At 39.3% G+C, this 19,247-nt stretch overlaps 1 protein-coding gene across 4 annotated transcripts in view; it reads right to left on the reverse strand.

The window, feature by feature from the left end:
- The window catches only part of px (plexus), a 71,218-nt gene that overhangs the window by 34,548 nt on the left and 17,423 nt on the right, over positions 1-19,247 (reverse strand). For 3 of the 4 annotated variants that reach the window (XM_017152458.3, XM_070214165.1, XM_070214167.1), the window contains exons 4-12: positions 11,663-11,882; positions 11,342-11,601; positions 7,823-7,956; positions 7,471-7,752; positions 7,206-7,398; positions 6,086-6,210; positions 5,805-6,023; positions 4,750-4,891; positions 4,598-4,673 (exon numbers count right to left, since the gene is read on the reverse strand). In XM_017152458.3, the coding sequence (XP_017007947.3) occupies positions 4,598-4,673; positions 4,750-4,891; positions 5,805-6,023; positions 6,086-6,210; positions 7,206-7,398; positions 7,471-7,752; positions 7,823-7,956; positions 11,342-11,601; positions 11,663-11,882 (1,651 nt within the window). Of the gene's footprint in view, positions 1-4,597; positions 4,674-4,749; positions 4,892-5,804; positions 6,024-6,085; positions 6,211-7,205; positions 7,399-7,470; positions 7,753-7,822; positions 7,957-11,341; positions 11,602-11,662; positions 11,883-14,310; positions 14,740-17,605; positions 17,673-19,247 lie in introns of those variants that run through there. The other variant, XM_070214166.1, reaches the window with a different exon arrangement.

Below are 19,247 nucleotides of genomic sequence, written 5' to 3' on the forward strand. Positions count from 1 at the left end.
AAAACACAGTGAGTGCCAAACGAAATGAACTACCGGCCACTACCCTCAAATAAATATGTTTAACCAAATTGCTAACCAACAACAGCCCCCTTGGACGGGAAAGGAATGGAAAGGAAAAAAGGACGAGTCAGGCGTAACATATTTATTGACATTGCGGTTGCCGGACCGAGAATTCAGGACCGAGAGCCCGAAACCCAAACCTCCGTATCCGGACACACATTGGATTTCAGTTAGCAGTTAGCTGGCAAGCAACAACCACCACTAACCACTGACACCGGGGCCACAAGCCCCACGATACCCCGAAGCCCCCAGACCCGGAACCCCGGTCCCCAGAAACCACCGAATGAGTGGCACTTGCAAGTGTGGTGTTTATGTTCCATACATCAAGGGTTTATGGGCTAAACGTTTATGTGTCTGGCAACAACAAGCTTTTAAAGGGTTTCCATACACCCTGGCGCACATATGTATACAGGATAACTTCTCTAGCCCGAACTCTACAGTCGGAACTTCAAGAACAATAGGTTCTCCTAATTCAAACATCCCAACTCAAATTTGGACAATGAATTAGTAAGCTTGCAAATTGGCATTGGGTTCAAAATATATTGTTGCATACTTTTAGACACCTATTTTGGCAATCAAAAAGGACTTCAAAAACTCAGCTATTTCTGCAATATTCAAATTTCGATCCAGTTATTAACATTTAATTTCTTCTGATAAATTCGATTTCAGCACAAATCTAGCTGTCATAACTTTTTTAGTATTAAATAAAAAAGGTTATTACAAATGGTATGCCAAATTAAAAGTTCTTCAAAACTTCAGACCCAAGAGAATAGATATAGAATTCATTATTCCATAAAAAAGTCTTAATAACCAAGTTTTAAAAGTGGTTGCAATTATGGAAGTTTCACTGTACCCACGAGCATATGTGGGGGTGGCGCACTAAGAGTCAATGCTGAAGTTTGCCTTGGTAGCGCCACTTGAAATTTCACTTACACCCCCATGGAATGCCTTTTTGTGCGCCTGTGTGTGTGCGAGTTGACGTTGCACACTTCGTTGACTCCCAAAAGACGCCCACACTCAAACGGTTGACCTCAGACGTCCGCCCAAACCCCACAAAAAAGGGGGACGATCGGTGGTGGTGGGCTAACGTATTACAAAATGTATTTTATCTTCATCGATTGGCAGAATTTATATGTTTTTTCATGCCACATCAGCGCTTTATGTGTGCACATAAATGGAGAAGAAATGGCAAAAGGGGGAAACCGATGGGAATGGGGAAGGGGAATCCCCCTTTAAGTGAGTTGAGGTTATGTGCTGACAGCCACGAGCACCACCATATGCATATCTTTTGGCTCCGGCTGAATGTGGGATAAATCAGCTGCTGCTAACAGATGATGATGATTACAAAGGGATGAAGTTGTAAGACTGCGATTCCAACTAAGATGTAAAGAGTTTTGCTCGGAAGGGAAAATATCCCGTCGAAAATGGCAAGACAATAAACCATTTTAACATGCAAAACAATTGGAGAAATTTGTTACATTTAAAAGCAAGGTTGTCTTTAATTACACATTAAAATATTAAGTGCAATCTTGGTAAACTCCATTTTTCTTAAAGAAATAAAATAATTTGTTTTAAAACAAATTTTTGTTTAATATTTGTACAAATAAAATTTAAAAAAAACGTATAATTTAAGGCTTTTTTATACATTTTCAATTTCTTAAAACTTGTATTATTCAATAAATTTCAAAGATTCAGAAAAAAAAATATTTTTTCCAATAATCCGTAAAGGAAAATCACACACTGTATATTAAATATTCACGGTTAAAGAAAATCACCATAATCTCTGGCTAGAAGTCAATTTTATTTAGCATAATTCCCCTTGAATGTACATCATGCACACGGCACTACCCATTCTTCAGCACGAAACTCCTCTGTCTGCAATCATGTTTGCCAATTATGCAAATGACGATACGACCCACTGTGCAACCACTGTGGGCCACAACCGAGTAAATACTCTCCAAACACTTGGCTTCGTGTTTACCACAATTTACTGCGACTCGAGTCAGCCGAGCTCCAGGAAAAATAAATGCAGTGCACATTTTTTGCCCACAATTTCCTGGAAGTTCAGAGTTACGAAGGGGGGTTTGGAAAACGTGGGGAGGGGCCGAAGGGGGGTCGAGCACAATAAACCGAAAAGGCGAAGAAGAAAGTGTCGGGGGTTAGGTCGTAGCTTGCCACAAGCCAAATATGTCTGTGTCTGGGCCTGGTTTTCAGTCCCCAACCCCCAGTGCCAACCCCTCCCACGAACTACACCCCTGCCCATTCTCGCTGTCTCGTTCACACTTTTCTTTCAGTCTCGTCCTGGCATTCGTGTCTGGAAAGTGTGGCAATAAAAAGGATAATGTAACTGTTATTCTACGCAAAACGGAAACGAAGAGGGGGGTGGAGATGGGGGTTGGGGTTAGCTTGGGGTGGCGAGTGCTTGAAATATTTTTGTGGCAAAGGTGGCAACTTGGGCAACAACAAGATGTGGCTAAAGTAAAAAGCACAACCAAAGGCGGCAAAAACAGAATTGTGGTTAGGAGGGGTTGGGTCCTTGCTGAGTGACTGACTGAACAAGTGGCAACGAGGAAACGGCTGTCAGTCAAACTGGGAAACGGGGGGAACTGGGTGGAAAACCCAACTTGGTGGTGCAAATAACCATTCCGAGAGCGAACGAAACGAAACGAAACGAGACGAGCCAAAGTGCCAAAGAGCGAAGCCGGAAAATTGTGTGGAAATTTGAGCTTCTTTTGAAATTGAGGCCGGAAATGACACCCACACAACCCACTGCGCAGAGAGAGACGGCAATAGAGTGAGTGTGAGTGAGAGAGCGAGAGGGAGAGACTCACAATGACGACGCCTGTTGTTGTGTTAAACAAAATGTTTGCGGGTGCAATAAGCGTAAATTCAGTGGTTTTATGTTTACTTATTCCACTCCTCAGTTACCCCAACCACCTCAAAGCGTAACTTCATTTTATTGGCACCACGGGGAGTGAGGGGGTGGTTGAGTTCTCCCCTCTTTCCGGGTGGTAATATACTTTTTGCAAATCGATGCCAACTCCTTAAACGGTGGGTGGTAGGAATGGCGGAATGGTGGGCTTTTCGGGATACCCAGGGGAACCCGACTTCGGTGGGTGTAGACGGGACAGGAAGCGTGTGGCATGTTGAATGGTCTTGAGTGTTTTCGTATGGTTGACAGGATAACACGGAGTAATTCAATTCGAAATACTTTATGCTGTTGCTTTTATTATTTGTGCTTGCTCGGTCGGTCGGTCGGTCGTTCGTAGTCGTTCTCGTCCTCGTTCTTCTCTTTCGTTTTGGGGATTGCTGTTGTCGGAAGTGGCATTTGTAGGTGGTTTTGAGTGGGTGGTTCGTTCGGTGGGTTGCTCTGGTGGGTGGGCTGCATAAAAATTCGTGTGCCAAGTTATACACACTACCACACACAAGGACTACGTCTGTATGCTTGTGGTTTCTCTGTTTATTTATTTTTATGATGTTTCCTTTTTGGCATTTTATTGAAGAAGTTTACCGACGCCATTGCTGCTGCATAAATAAGCGAGGAAAGAGGGCGAAAGCACTCTCTTCTACCCCCACCAGCCCCATTGCAATTCATAAAAAATCAATATTTATTACAACAGCTAGTACATGGAAACCTCCTTGTGGTCTCAGCTTGTTATTGAGCATTTAATCAGTTGATTTCTTATTCAGGTTGAAGTTTTTCCTCTCTACTCGTTGTATTGGGGAAATGCAATTAGAGAAGCTTTTGCTGAGATTTTTCCGAGTGTGTTCTGGGAATTCATTGGGGATTAAGGACACTTGAGTGCCAGGGGCAAAACATGATATATACCGAAAAAATTAAATTTGTGGAAAAGACAAATGTGTACGTACATACATGCTTGAAAATTGTTTTTTCTTTGGAATGCTAAATGTTTAATTGATCCCAAAATGGCTTCATTTTATATCAACAAAGTTTTATTTGCACTACTAGAAATGTTTTTGATTAAATGACATAAAATTAAATTTTAAATAAATTCGAAAATATTAAAGTTAGCTAATTTCATATAAATTGTATTAATTTAATTCTGCAATTCAAAATCAATAACCTTGACAGTGGGGTCAAAGAAAATGGAATACTAAATGTAAATGCTTTCAAAAGTGTTAGGAAGTGCAAGGATTTTTAATCCTTAAGACTACAAAGCATTAACCCCACTTAAAATATGCCGAATACTGTGACAATTGTTTAAAAGGGAACAGATTCCCAACAAATGCTTAGCTCTTCTCAAGTAAAAATGCAAAATAATCCCAAAACCGAAGCCAGTGACCAATGTTCTTCTTTAGGAGGCTAAACGAGCCAAGCTAAGGCTATTATTGAACTGTCCAAGCAAAGCGGGCAACGCCGAACACTCAAAGTTAAGTGAAACCAATTGAAATTTATTGACGCGAATTGGGTTTCACTTGAACCCGCTAACCCCTGGCCGCTGGCTCGGCGTTTCGCATTACCAGAAGTCGGGGAAAAATCAGATCGGCTTCCCCCGACGCCTGAGGAGTCACTTACCTTCTTTTGACTTGTCGTACTGCTTCGGCGATGTGGTCTTCTTCCCTGGCACGGGCCTCATGGCATTGTTGATGTGCTGGGGGCGACGAATGGCACATGGACATGGGTCAGATTTCATTGCCCAACCAATGAAGGTACTATTTAATACTCACAATGCGATCGGAGCGCTCGCCACAGGGCAAGCGGGCCACTGCGGATTCGGGACTATCCTCCGGCGGAGGTGGTTGTGGCACCCAGTTGTAGGCCCGCCTGGAAATGGGCACCCCAAAGCGATCGTGCTGTGAGGCTTGTTGTCTAAAAATAAAATAAATGGAACATATAAATTAGTAAGTTAACCCTCTACAAAGCACGCGATGGTTTTCACTTTCATGCGCACAGATGTGACGTTTTCGACAACTTTCTGATGGTGTTAATTATCAAAAAGCATTCAACTTTTTATCAGTAATGCAAACCAGTACTCATCCGAACAAAACTGCTTTTTCCTGCTATTGGCATGAAACAAAAACGAAACGAATAAACCTCAATTATTTGGAATAAAACTAACATGCATGAAGGGAAATTACATTATATTAAACATCAAATATCATCAGGTATTAAGAATAAGCTGAAATCACTTGATTTCTCCAACAAGTTTTAAACATTCTTCGTCTAATAAGTTTGAAGTTTAAATCAGATAACTGATTTTCATTAATTTATCTCAATTTAAGCTATAATTATTGATAGATTTCTATACAATATGGATAAACATTTTAGGTTTTAATGAAAAGGTTAGAAAAACAAATTTCTTTCTATCCACTTTAATTGAATGTTAAGGATCTAATTTTTAAGGGCCGGTTTCTCGAGTGCCGGCTAACATTTCTCGAACAGATAAAGTCCCTGCTAAGGCATTTTGGCTTTCTCGAGCATCAATGTGGGAGCTAACTTTGACAGGGACTCGAGAAACTGGCCCTAAGACTTCTATTCTGGTTTACTTTGTGGCATCTAATAAAATCAACGGAATGATCTCTAAATATGTGAATTCTATCAATATTAAATTAACTATTCTTTGAAGATACTCATTTTCGGTATATATGTTGTTTTGGCCACAGTGAGTCTCAATTGTTCAATTTTTATCTGTCTTTACATTCCGGATTCTCATAGGGGCACAACAACCGCACTTATTATGGAAAGTCAAAACCGACGCTCTGAATTATATTCAGCTTTTCACCTCAAACTCTCGTAGCAGTCCAGACAGACGACCGCGTATTCTCCGTTCTCTAACAGCAGACCATCATCGCTCTTCTGGTGCTTCACAAAGGGAAACTCGTTGACGGGTAGCGCCCGTACTCTCTTCCGGTATGTTGTAATTCCGCACAGGTGACAGTTGTAATCGTGCCAATTGTACTTGCGATCCACTGGATTCACGCTGGGACTTTGCGCCTCATACCTGCAGAAAAAGGAAACCCATTAATGAATCTGTTCATCTAATATTAAAGATAGTTGACTTACTTGCGCCACTGATTCAACATGGAATGGTAACAAAAGGTGCACACCAAGGCCGAATTATTTCTTAGCTGCTCGGCATTAGGTAACGAGTTGTGTTTGAGCAACAGTGGGAAATACGGACGCGAGCCCTGAAGGAATAAGTAAAATCAAAGGAATTATAGTTACATTTATGATAAAGTTAGATTTAACTTAATTGGTTAAAGAGAAATCTTTTCTGTTTAGACCTTATTGTCCTACACTTAATTACAATTGTGAGTTCTGAAGGTTCTTCGGCTGTTTCTATGGATATGCGACATTTAAACTGAAGCGAAAGATAACTTCAGATTATATAATAAGAATCTGAAAACTTCAAAATATAAAAAGAACCTGTCGGTTAATTTTCCACTTTTCTGATTGATATCTGAATATGCCAAAACGTATATAATTACTTAACCAAACAGGTTAATTTCATAACTATGCTCAAAAGGGCAAAGATAATATTATTTGATATCTACACCGAGTTAAATACAATGCGAGTGCTATCTAAAACAATCTGCACACACATCGTATAACATTTGTATTTACTCAGTCCTGGGTATCTATATTGATTGACTGCCCTTGTGCCGTTATTGGGAAGGTTGGAAATGCTTGATTTATTAGCGAATTACATGTTTGGCAAGCGATATGCACACACGAATGCATATATACAATGTGTCGCAAATTAAGTGAAGGTCTTGCAAGTTGGCCCAAAAAGCAAATTAACATCCTACAAAAGTCTAACTGACTTATAAAAGATTAAATTGCATTTCATTAAATTAGTTATTTAAGCCATAGTATTTAAGAAATTGGCTTTAAAGATTTAAAGATTTTTAGACTTTAGACTTAAGTGAATAAATACATTATTGTTAGGCCAATTTGTTCTTCATAAGTTTAATTTGATGGCAATTAATAGTGTTAAGCTGCTCTAGTATTTAAAATACACATTTTTACAAAACAACTTTACATTTATCAATGCCCTACAAATATAGTCCACTTTTCTGTTTCCGCCAATAAATAATCCTGATAGCACAATGCCAGGTGCATTACTCTTTAAACAACCGTCTAAACTAATTACTATCTCTAATTGCCCCTTCGATGACTCTACCTCTTTACTGGCATAGAGAACCCTGGCTAACGTCAAGTCCGAGTGCAGGCCGCAGAGATAGCAATAGATGGATGTGCTGGCAGGCGTCGATGATGAAATGGATGGCGTGGAGGGCGGAGTGTTGATGCTCATGGCGCCGTGCCGAGATCCGTTTGGTGAGCTGGCGGTCAGCATGGGCGAGGGAATGTTGTATCTGCAAGGTGAATGGATAACAACCGTGAGTGGGGGCACATTCATAGTTATTCATAGAATTCAAATGGAGAACCTTCTGTGCTCAAGGGGAACTCGATCCGCATCCATCGACTCCCACTGGCTGGCCAAGTAATCCTTGCAGTCCTTGCAGGCCAGCACGCGATTGCTGTTTAGTTCGTTGTTGTTGTTGATGTTATTGTTGTTGTTATTATTGGTATTACTATTATTATTATTGCTGGTTACGGCATTGGCCTTGAGACAGGGAAAGTGCATGGCATGGGAGTTCATGTGCTCGGCACTGGTGGACAGCCAATCCATTTTGTTTGACGGGCACAGCACTTTGCAAATGGAGCAACTGCAAGAGATGGAAGGTTGGAACATTAGATACAGGTGCTGAAAGAATGGCAACCGGATAATTCACTTACGGATACTGTCCATGCCCATTCTCGATGGCTCCTTGGCTGGAACTCGGCGAATTGGGACGCGAGTCGCTGCGACGAATCTGCTTGAGGTCGCGTGCCGTGTTTGAGTTGGAATTGTTCGAGTTCGTCTCGTAGGGCTATCAAGAGTGGAATAAAAAAATGAAAATGAAAACATTCAGATTGTATAAGCTATTTGTGTATTTGTTAGTTTAGTTGTAGGAATATCACGCACACGCCGTCCCCACCGAATGCCAACTGTTTTGACGATCCCCAAAGTCTAACTTCGAATCTATCTAATCAGCAAGCAAATAGGGGGGAAAAAAAACCACACCAAATTTTATTAAATATTTTATACAATTGATTTGCTATTCAAGGAGTAGCCACTCGACTATGACTGGCGTTCGACTGGGTTTGCTTTCGGCTTTTGCCGCGAAACCGATTCGATCCGGTTCGAACCATGTGCGGTTCACTTATCTCCCTTCGTTTTGCGACTTATATTTCGAGGGCGAGAGCGAATACCTCTCCAAAACCATAAGCTCCTTATCGCGGTCCGTATAGGACTAATTAGATGGTTTAAGGGTTACGACAGCTGATATCAATCATGGCTGCGGTTCAAAGTTGAATTCAGCTGAATGTTAGCTATTGGCTTTGCCCCATCATGACTTGACATTATTTAGATGATGTATGTCAACATTGTCTCTATTTGAATATAATTTGATTTTCAAGGGTCATTCAAGTCAAACAGGGAATTCTTTTCTGTTCGAAAATTATGAACTCATTGTGAACACTTGAATCAATTGTGGGTAGGTGTGCAAACAAAGGAACAATCCAATCGTAGGATCTTATATTATGAATACCGAAAAATTGATTGGAATTATTAGCAAATTATCAAAGACGGTTTTTCTCCTTCAGTGTTTATCAGCAATTATTATTATTTACTACTCCAGAGAGTTGAATGACTCGGCTCAGTGCGACTGCAGGTGTTTGCTTAATACATTTACAACCTTTAAAAATGTGCTATCTGGGGGATAGTCGCCAGATAAGGATCCTACTCCTATCAAGTGTTGCCATGCCAAACATTTGCAATTCAAAGCCCTGAGACCGCAATGCAAATACTGCAGAGCGGCATGAAAATGAAAACAGAAATCAACAAATAAGACAATGCAAATGTAAACAATTCGGAAAGAATTGTTTAAATATTGAGTTATTGTTGTTGTTTTGTTGCTTTTGTCGTCGGCGTATTGATAAATATTTGCATTTATCTATATTTAATTCGTATTTTCTGCCTCAGTTTACTGTTTCTTTATGTAAGAAAACGAGTTTCGAAAACTCTGCTCGATTGTGCAATGACCTGAATAAAGTCAGAATAAACGCAAGCTTTTAAGTGCATATACATATACGCATGGTGTACTCATATCCACAGATATAGAAAATAGAGCAAATGCTAGGCACCTGTTTAAAGATAAATTATTGTTGGAATTTCGCCTTTTTTCGACCCACACGCTTAGCAAACAGATGAGTTCTGTTTAATCAAAGCCAACACAAATGTCAAACATTAAGAACAACTGAAAAAAAAGAATCATTTCGCAACTGCTTAGAAACCAGGAGAATAATTCGTGCCATATTCAATTGTATTCAAGTCAATCAACTCTGTCAAGGCTGCGGACAAGCTTGAATTCCCCCAACAATAAATGTTGGAATAATTTGTACCGTAGAAGTTTTTGACACAATGCTGTTTGGCCAATATAAATAAAGACTAAAGGCCACACAGGAAATCATCTAACAAAACTAAAACCAGCAAAACGAAACAGTAAATCAACCAGAAACAGAAAGAGAAAACACTTTAAGACAAATTAAGCTATACAAATAGTCAACAAACACAAAAAAGAATTCACTATATACGAATGTATAAAATAAACATAAATCCAAGTATAAGAAGCGCATGCGAATTTAAAGAGTAAACTGAAGAAGATGGTAATAATTTATGAGCGAGGCGACGACAAGTCTTTCAATTGTCTCGGGCGAAACGCTCAAAGATTTCAAATTAGAAATGAACAAAAAAAAAACAGAATGCCAAAACAAAACTAAAAACAAAATAAACAAAACTAAGGCGCTACGGCAGCAACAAGAAGAACAACAGCCGGCTATAAATAAAAAGCGTTTAAGTAGAATTAAGCAAAAAGCAGACAAGTAAACCGGTTCAAAGCAGATGCCTGAAACTGACAGAAAAAACCGACTCTGACTCGACCAAGTTTACCCAGTTTTTTATTGCCCCCGCATATGTGCTGTCTTGTTTATACGATAATTTCATTTTGGTCCCTGTCCCTCTCCATCCACTGCTCGCACTTGCTCCATATTTATTTGCTCTTCTCCTCCGGGAGGAGGAACATGCAGAGTTGCCGTGGGCTGCCGAGGTTCCGGCTATCTAATCTCGACATTTGTTGACTCAAATTGGCTAACATGCTGACGACGATCGAATTTATTTTAGACTTAGCTTTAGCGGGCTCAGGCAACTCCCACTTCCAAGGTTGATACGCTTCTATTCCCCCTATTTCCTTAGCGGCCTTCTGACTACAAATGAATTACTCAACAATTTCAGGTCGTGAACCATCCTATGCCATCTATCTGCCGACTGTAGGCCCACACCCAGACGCCTGGCACTTTAATGGGGCCCGGTTCATTTGGGTTATCGGCTTCCCGAGGAGGGGGCAAGTGAGTGCCGCTAATCGCTGGAAATGTGAGCAATGTTATCGCTACTTCGAGTGCCACTGCTACTGACCCAAGCGATCCCATCCGATCCGATCCGATCCTCTCAGTCGCCCACCAGTTGCTGTAATAAGTGCAATCATTGTTTTTCCCATATGTGTACACATCATAACTATTATCTCCCGCGCACTCTCTAGTAAATTTCCATGTTTGCGCACTTAACCGATACCCTGTGAGTATACTCACATATATAATGGATTATTTATGATGCAGGCAAATGAGAGTCTTATTCGAGTATACCTCACAAATTGTTATTGACAATCGATTCAATCAACTGCGTCATCTATGAACTAACCGATTCCTTCCACTCAAACTGGCCAGATTTGGTTTATGAAAAAGAATTTCCTATCATAACCAATAGAATCGGGTTTGTGGCAGTACCATTAATTGTCATTTGGCCAAAAAATTAAAAAAAGCTCTGGTTGGAGCCAGTTTTTTTTAGGAAATATCAACAATTACGTTTATATGTGCAAGTTCGAAGCAGATGTATACTTTAAATGCTGAACCTTCATAATTTGTCAAAAGTCCATGAGACAATGACATTTATAAAGATATCATTGTAATCTATTTCAATAACTTTTCTTTATAGAATGAAACCCATTTGATTAATCTTTATTACTTTTCTGCTATACTCTCATAAACCCAAAGGATTGTACACCCTAATTCCTACATTTTGCTAAAACCGATAGATAAATAAATAGAAATTCCTCAAGAAGACCTTTTCAAACTTCCCGCTTTCGGCGACGAACTCCTTACCCTAAACCGCACATTACTCGTGGAGTCCGAATTGGCCAGGGATTTCTCGGATGGCGAATTACGACCTCCGAATTGGGCCCCACTATTTCCTGCTATCGCTCCACTAGCACTATACATGGCCGAGTTGGATTCCAGGGAGTGACCAGCACTGGGAGAACCTCCACCCGCTGCCGAGTGAATGCTGGAGGTAGCTGGAGGTGGACCACCCTCCGCCAAGCCGGTGTGCTTCTCATTGCAGGTGGAACAGACCTGAACCATGCCTGAAAGCCAAGAGATAATTGCGTTAGTTGAGATGACACAACTTGTACTTAACGCACTTACCTTGAGGGCTAATTGGACTAGCGTTTTTGTAGACTTTCATTGTCTTAATGAATGGATAGTAGGGTTCCCTTTCGGCATTTGGGCAGCAGTAGACAAGGCGAAGTTGCGACGAGGGCGTGTCCGTTCCACAGGTGTAGCAAACGAAAGTGGTTCTTTCGGCCACGGGCGTCGAGCGTTTTCGCAGCTGATAAGATCGCTCCGATTCCGGTTTATGGGATGCCTTTAAAAATATAAATCATATATTAGTCATTAGCTGACGCCAAATCAAAAAAGCCCTATCCGGAAATTTGCAGATTCATTTAGCAGAATTAGGCAAGAATCCACACCAAAGGTGTGAAGTACACAAATATGGTTCTATTTAAAATCGATTAACAAAGCTGAGATTTTTAGCAAACAACTGTTAAGTTGTATTCGCAGTAACGACCTTTACGCCATGTGAATAAATGCAATGAAACAAAGATCAACAATCCTACTAAATGTGCAAAACCCAAAATAGAAATCATACAATTAGTTTTTCACCTAACGCGAGGCAATAATTGCCAAAGCTTATTATTTATTTTTTAGTTTCTGTACACTCAAAGTTCGCAAGTCGGCTTTGATGTTTCTAATTGTTCAAGATGCTGACATAGAAAAGACATTGATAAATTACATTTGTGTTGATTGATAGATTGACACGCATGAATAAAACATTTCATGATGCAACCAGCAATGCGCGTTTAATAACAAAGAGGTAAAATAAAGTATTTAAAATGATTACGATTTTTTGTGTTAGAAGTTGAAGATTAAAGATTGCACTTTAAAGATTAAGAATAATCGTTTTAATAAAGTTAAAGTTAATATCACTGATCCTAAAGTTAATATCCCTGATCTTTTACGAAAAGTAGTATAGTTATCATTAAATAGTGATTAGCTATAGATCAATGATCGTATATAAAATATATTTAAATTTAAAGAATCAAGTTCTTTATTAATTCATTCGTATTAGCACATTTGGCGCTGTGTGTCGCACCTGCGAACAACGATTTTCCGCTTCTCCGCTGTCATATCAAACGTGCGTTACGTATACGACCTGTCAAACACCCACACCCAAACCCACGGGAACCAGCAACCAGACGTCATATGTGTTTATACAAATTAATATACGCACGTGGAAACACCCTCACGCAACTGTGAACCCGCCCCGAAAAAGAAAACCATAACAACATGTCAACAAGAATGAAAAGCGACATATTACGTATACGACCGAGTGGATTCACTCATTTTATTTGAATATTTTCATGCATTTTTGACGATGCTTGCTAATCTTTTTTTTTTCGACCGGCAGAATTTATGTATCTATGAATCTTCATCGCCTTTGTATCTGGGCAGCTGTCCACATAGATTAGAAAACAGTGGCCAGAGAGCAGAGCATTCATTTATTTTATTAGGCACTAAGTAAATTTAATTGTTTGTTTACTTTCCGTATTTCATTGTGTCAGATTTTCTGACATTGATAGGCGCGCATTTTGATTGCACAACGGGCAACTTTCAGATACAAAAGTATCCATACCTACGGGGAGTATTTATGTGCGAGTGTTTCTGTTTCGGTTTCTGTTGCCGCTTCTATTTTGTTTGTTTGCTTTGTCATGCGGCTCTCGCACACATATCACATCAATCTGGACAGTGCCATGTCATCTATATTTATTGATCCAATGGCCCGGTGGCGTCTCCCTCCTCCTTCTGTTCCGGGCTCCGTCCCGCCCCCTTTTACGCCCACTTACAAGCCGACGTCTGACAGTCGGATTTATGGAAGAACAAGTTCGTCATATTTTTTTCTATAAATGTGTTCTTTCTGTTGTTCATTTTTTATGTTCGCTTTCCATGCTCGCTCGTTGACTTTACTTCCCCCTCTCTGCTTCTAAGACCTCCCAAACCTACCCAACCAAAAAAAAAATAGAAAAAAAAAACTTTTTTAGACCTCATTCTTGTTTGCTCGTTTGTTTGCTTGTGCTTTTCATGCTGCTGATAAGCATTTCGAAAATGGGGGTCATGACCGTTTAATAACTTTTTATGAGCAACTTTTTTCTTTTCTTTCATAACTTTTGTAGCGTTTGTTCTGTTAATTATAAAACAAAGTGGGAGGAAATCTGGGATTGCGGTTGAAATAATTTTTGTTTGATGTGAAAAAGTTGTTCACAACTTTTTAGCCAGCTTTCAAGTTGATATAAATAAGTAGTGTGCTCAGAGGCAGTAACTTTTACTAATTAATGGACTTTTTCCTTTGCTAGGGATTAAAAAATACTCCGAATCGTGTCAGCTTACGTTTTTTTTTATCTCTAGGTTTTATTATTAATTGTTTGTTTGGTCTATAATTTGGGTCAATATTGATTGATTGCTTGGGGGATTTAATGCCTCGAAGAACGCTTTTTATGACGAGCCTTTGGCATTGCTATCTGTGTTGATAGAAGGAATTGGAATTATGAGTAAAACTATTGATTGTATTTGTTTAAATTTGTTATCGATGTTTTTAGGTCACAATCGGTATTTTAAAAAATATACCTGACTTTCGAGTGGGATTGCTTACATCTATCTTAATTACACAAATTTTGTTATCGATAAAATCGATCACATGTATTTTGCTATCGATTGTGCAACTTCGCCGATGTTACCTTTTCACTTTGCTGATCCTTTAGTATGAGATATGTTTTCAATTTCTTGTAATCCTTCCAGCCATTCGTATCCTTTGGCTTGAAATTCACCGGTGTGTTGCAACTATTGTTGTTTTCATTGCTGTTAGTTGAGCCATTATTGCCGGCGCTGCCTTCGCCCACCAACATGGTCAGATTTTGAGCCATTTTGAGGCTGGGGGAAATCACTTGTTCACTGAGCACTCAAATACTTTGTATTTTTTTCTTTATTGCATAAATGTAGATCATTTTTTCACAGCATTTCAATTGCTCAATTGTTTTCAATTGAGATTGAATGAATCACTTCTTATTAGCCAGTCGGCAGTTGTTGTGGTTGTTGTTGTTGTTTTGTTGTGTTTGGTCTGGCAGATTAATTAGAGATTTCTCGGCGTCTGAGTGTGTGTGCGGCACCTTAATTACAACACGATACAAATTAAATTTAATTGAAACCGATATAAACGTTCTTGCTCTCCTTCTGTTTATGCTTGCGGTGTGCAGTTGGGCGTGGATAAAACGCGAACGCGACGACGGATGACGCTCGCAATGATAATGATCACGATGATGAGAATGATAATGATGCATCCGTATCCGTTCCCGGGGGTGCTGCGAAATTCCGCAAGCACACGCGATCGCCCGCCGAGGGGACGCGGCCGATTAAGAGGTAACTAATTATGCATTACATGCAACATGCCAGGCCTAATGGAGTTGCAGCTTTGGCGTTCATTAAACCGCACAGAAGATTATCTTTCTTTTATTAAGATGTATATTATAACTATATGTTTTTTTTTAATTTTTTAAACAAGTTTATTCTACAAATTTGTTTTTATTTAACTGTTCTCTATATTATTAGACTACTTTAATAGAAAAAGTAAAATCTCCTAAAGTTTTTAATCCGAAATGATTTCTTTCTCCCTGGGTCAAAAACTATTTTTTTCTCGGTACACTAAGAGGAGCCTCACCTGTTGCTTTCCCAAAATGCAACTGATTACCGGCGGGCACAAGCCACAATTGCTCCACACGATGAGAATGAAAATCGCGTGAATACGGGTACTGGGACCTCTGAAACGCCCACTCATCACTCAATTCACTGCCCCCTTTTGCCTCCCCACAGGCAATCAATTGAAGCTCGTGCGAAAGGCGTGGCAGTTGATAACCATAACAACAGACAGTGGGGGTGCAATAACTGTTTTGCACAAGTTGGATAATAAGCTTCTCGCACTCAAGTGAAAGTAAATGCAAAGCGGAGAGAAATAAAAAAGGTTGAGGGATTTCCCCAGAGTTTACCAACTTTTGATTGAGTTTTGATTTAAATATTTGAAAAACCATAAACCTTTGAGGAGCTAAAACTTGCAAACATAAGTAATCTACAAGTTTGGTTAGTTTTTAAAAAATAAATCTAGATTGAAGATTAAAACAAAACGAAGAAAAAATCCCATAAAATTAATAATAACAAATAGATTTAAAATCAAATAAAAATTTTACAAAATTATCAATTTTTATTTAAGTTTTTAGTAGTGACAAGTTCAATTAGTAATGATAAAAGCTTGTAAACAACACCTACTAAATATTCAAGGTACAAAAGTTAGCACTAGCGTGTTTAGATCCTTAATTCCGAACTCGAATTCAAAATTGATTGGAATTGTCTGTAAACAAAGTCAGTTGTGAGGTAATTGTTAATTGGTAATGGGAGTAAAAATGGTGGCCTTGGCCAAAACAAACCGAAAACAAAAGCAAAACTAAAACTGAAACCCAAACTCGAACTCGAACCACGCCCACCCAAGTGGGTCAATGTGGGAGGACAAGGACAAGCAGCGTGTGTGTGAGTGGGGTGGGGGAGGGCGGGTGCCAAAGGGGGCGTGCCAATTATTTTCTGACCCACTTAAGTGCCCATGTGCGTGATAAACCATGGCTGTTGATATTGTTGTTATAGTTTTGGCTGTTACTGGTTTCGGGCGATATAAATCAACATTCGCACGCAAATAAATCACATTAAATAACCGATAACAAATACAAGAAGCAGGCGAGCCGCAATCTTTTTCCATCCGCCAGCAGAAAAAAAGGGGAAAACGAAGAAATACGTATACTTAATAGGAAGGGGAAGATTGCACATGAAACGGTTGCTTTATTTTTAGAACGGTACACGCAAACAAACGCGAGGAGAACGGCAAAAATGCGCGTGTTTAAAAACGCGCAAAGTGAAACGGTAGTTGTTGTTCTTGACTTGCGCCGCTTCACTTGTTTAAGTCGTGTACTTGTACTTGTACTTCAACTCATGGCACACAGATACGCACACACACACTGGGGCAGGCTTAATGGCTCTGCCACCTCGCTGACAGGTTAAGATACACTGAACAATAAACCAAACAAAAAAAACTTGACCCGCTCTTGGCTTTAGGGATGGGATTTCGAGAGATTTGGTAATACATTTTAGAAGATTGCAAAATTAATTGAGAAATAAATTTATTAAACACAATACTACTTTGCATCTAAAAAAAATTTTTTTTCTCTTAAAATTAAACTTGATCTAAAAATTGTATTTTATATCATTTGTTTGTTTATGTTGATTATTTCATCATTTATTATGTAAATGCTGAACTTGTCGGTTATAAATTACTAATAAACCTTTACAAAATAAAATTATCAATTACGCTTGTTGTTGGTATCACATTAAAACCTATTCATGTTTCCTTCGTATAATTTTCCATTAATTAATCGCGTCACTTATAACGGTATTCCAAGTGAACAGCTTTAACTGCTTTAAATTGAATTAATTGCTGCAATTGATGATGGCTGTTGGTTTGGTTTATTAATTTCCCGTATGGAAATCAATGAACTGCCGCCTAGCAATTTGATTATCGAATACACTGAACCAAAGTGTGTGAGTCATGCGTTGGGGGAAAATCACGCGCGCATCTCCAGCGACTGACACCTTTAATTTAACCCTTGAAGATGATAGCCGGCGATTAACTAACTGGAAAAGGGCACAACGTTGCTCGTTGTTTTTATTTTGTCTGCTTTATTTTTTTTGGTTTTTTTTTTAACAGACGCCGCGTCGTTAAGTTGGCGGTTATATTTTTTTGTATTTCATTTTTTAAAAACCTGTTTTGGGGCACTGCCACCGTTACCGGCTACCACAGACATTGAACTTTTGTTTGCTTTTATTATTAGTAATACAATCACTTTGGACTGCTGTTGTTGTTGTCACACTTAATATTTTGCATTTATCAATTTTGATTTGGCATTTTTGTTGATAACACACCATTACACACACACATACACTTTTTGAGCAATAAACAATTGCGAATTGAGATTGAAAATCGAGCGACGATGGAACGGTATAATGATGCCAGCGACGGCCGACGACGACGACTGAAAAGTGCGACCGCGGCGGCAAGAACGGATGGATCGAGCGCTTGCCGTCGACGTCGACGCCGGCAGCGACGGTGGCTGCGACGGAGGCGTCGACTTTGCTGATAGAGAGCCCTGCGACCCATTCGCATTGCTGCTGCTGTTGTTGTTGTTGTTGCTCGCTCATTCGTTTTATTCTTGTGCCCGCAAAGGAAAACAAAGCAAAAGGCAAAAAGCAAAAGGCAAAGGCAGCTAAAACAAAAGCAAACAAACAGAACAAGCGACGCAGTCGCAGCGACGTCGACTGCGGCTCGATGGGGAGCTAGCTCACACACATACTCGTACAATGGCACCCCTCACCCGCACCCACACAACCACGAATCGAAAAGCCAAAATGGAGCGACGAAACGAAGTGAACCACATTCGCATTCAATTGGAGCGGCGAATGGGGAGACAAAAAAGCTAAGCTCAATCAGTCATTTTTACCAGAGGAACTAGTTTGGTAATCAGTCAGATTTCATTTAGTAGGTAGTTCGGTAATCAGTTACTTTTACGGAAGCATTTAGTTCTGTAATCAACCATTTTCCTTATAGTAACTAGTTTGGTAAGCACTCTATACAAGCATCGGGTTAAAAAAAGTTTTTCTATGTGGTCAAAGCTTGTCCTTTAATAATTTTAAAATTTAATGGGTTCCCTAAGATCCGATTCAAGTTAATAAAAAGGATTGAACTCTTCAGAAGTCCATAGAGTTTATTTCGAACTGTGCAACAGTTAGTTGCCACAAAGTATGCTATGATTTTACGGATAAACATGATTTTAATGATCTCAAGGACCTTGCGACTGTATCATGAATCAATTTTTAATTTGTATTAAAAAAAATGTTTTCAGACCGAACAAAGAAAATTTAATACAGAACATGGAATGATGAAATTATTTTCGGGTAGAATTAAAATTTAATTGCTCTTTGCAAAAGTATGCGATTGCCAAATAATAACCAATTTTAATTTTCCAGCAATTTTGCACGCAAATATTTTCTCTACTTTATTTGTAATTGCAATGTCATAAACAACCGAATAAAAAAAATGTATCAATTAAAGCAATATTCCAAAATTATACTAATAATAGATATCATAATAAAACACTCTAAAAATAGCAGACGGTATACATATTTTCATGTGAACCAAGTTTAAAGCTTCTAAAAAGAGTGTAGGCAAATTGGAAGCCTCAATTTAGCTCTCGGCTTGACAAACAAAATTAATTGATTTTGTTTTGGTTTTTGGATTTTAGCAAACATACTTTTCTAATTGAATTGAATTCCAAATTGACCCCACACAACGGTATTCTGAATTTAGTTTTATTGCCTCAAATTCCTCGGATGACGGCAACCCTGAAAAATGGTCAGAGGCAAAAACCAGCAGAATCAAGAAGAACGCAAAGTGTTTGGAAAAAAAAACGCTATGGAGAGGAAAAACAGTAGTACAAACAAGAAATAAAAAAAAATGAAGAGGAAAAACAGTAGCAAAAAGAGAAGTGGGACAAGGCGAGGGGCAATGGGTCGGGGGTCGTCACCT

Source organism: Drosophila takahashii, chromosome 2R, assembly GCF_030179915.1.
Source record: "Drosophila takahashii strain IR98-3 E-12201 chromosome 2R, DtakHiC1v2, whole genome shotgun sequence".
NCBI lineage: Eukaryota > Metazoa > Arthropoda > Insecta > Diptera > Drosophilidae > Drosophila > Drosophila takahashii.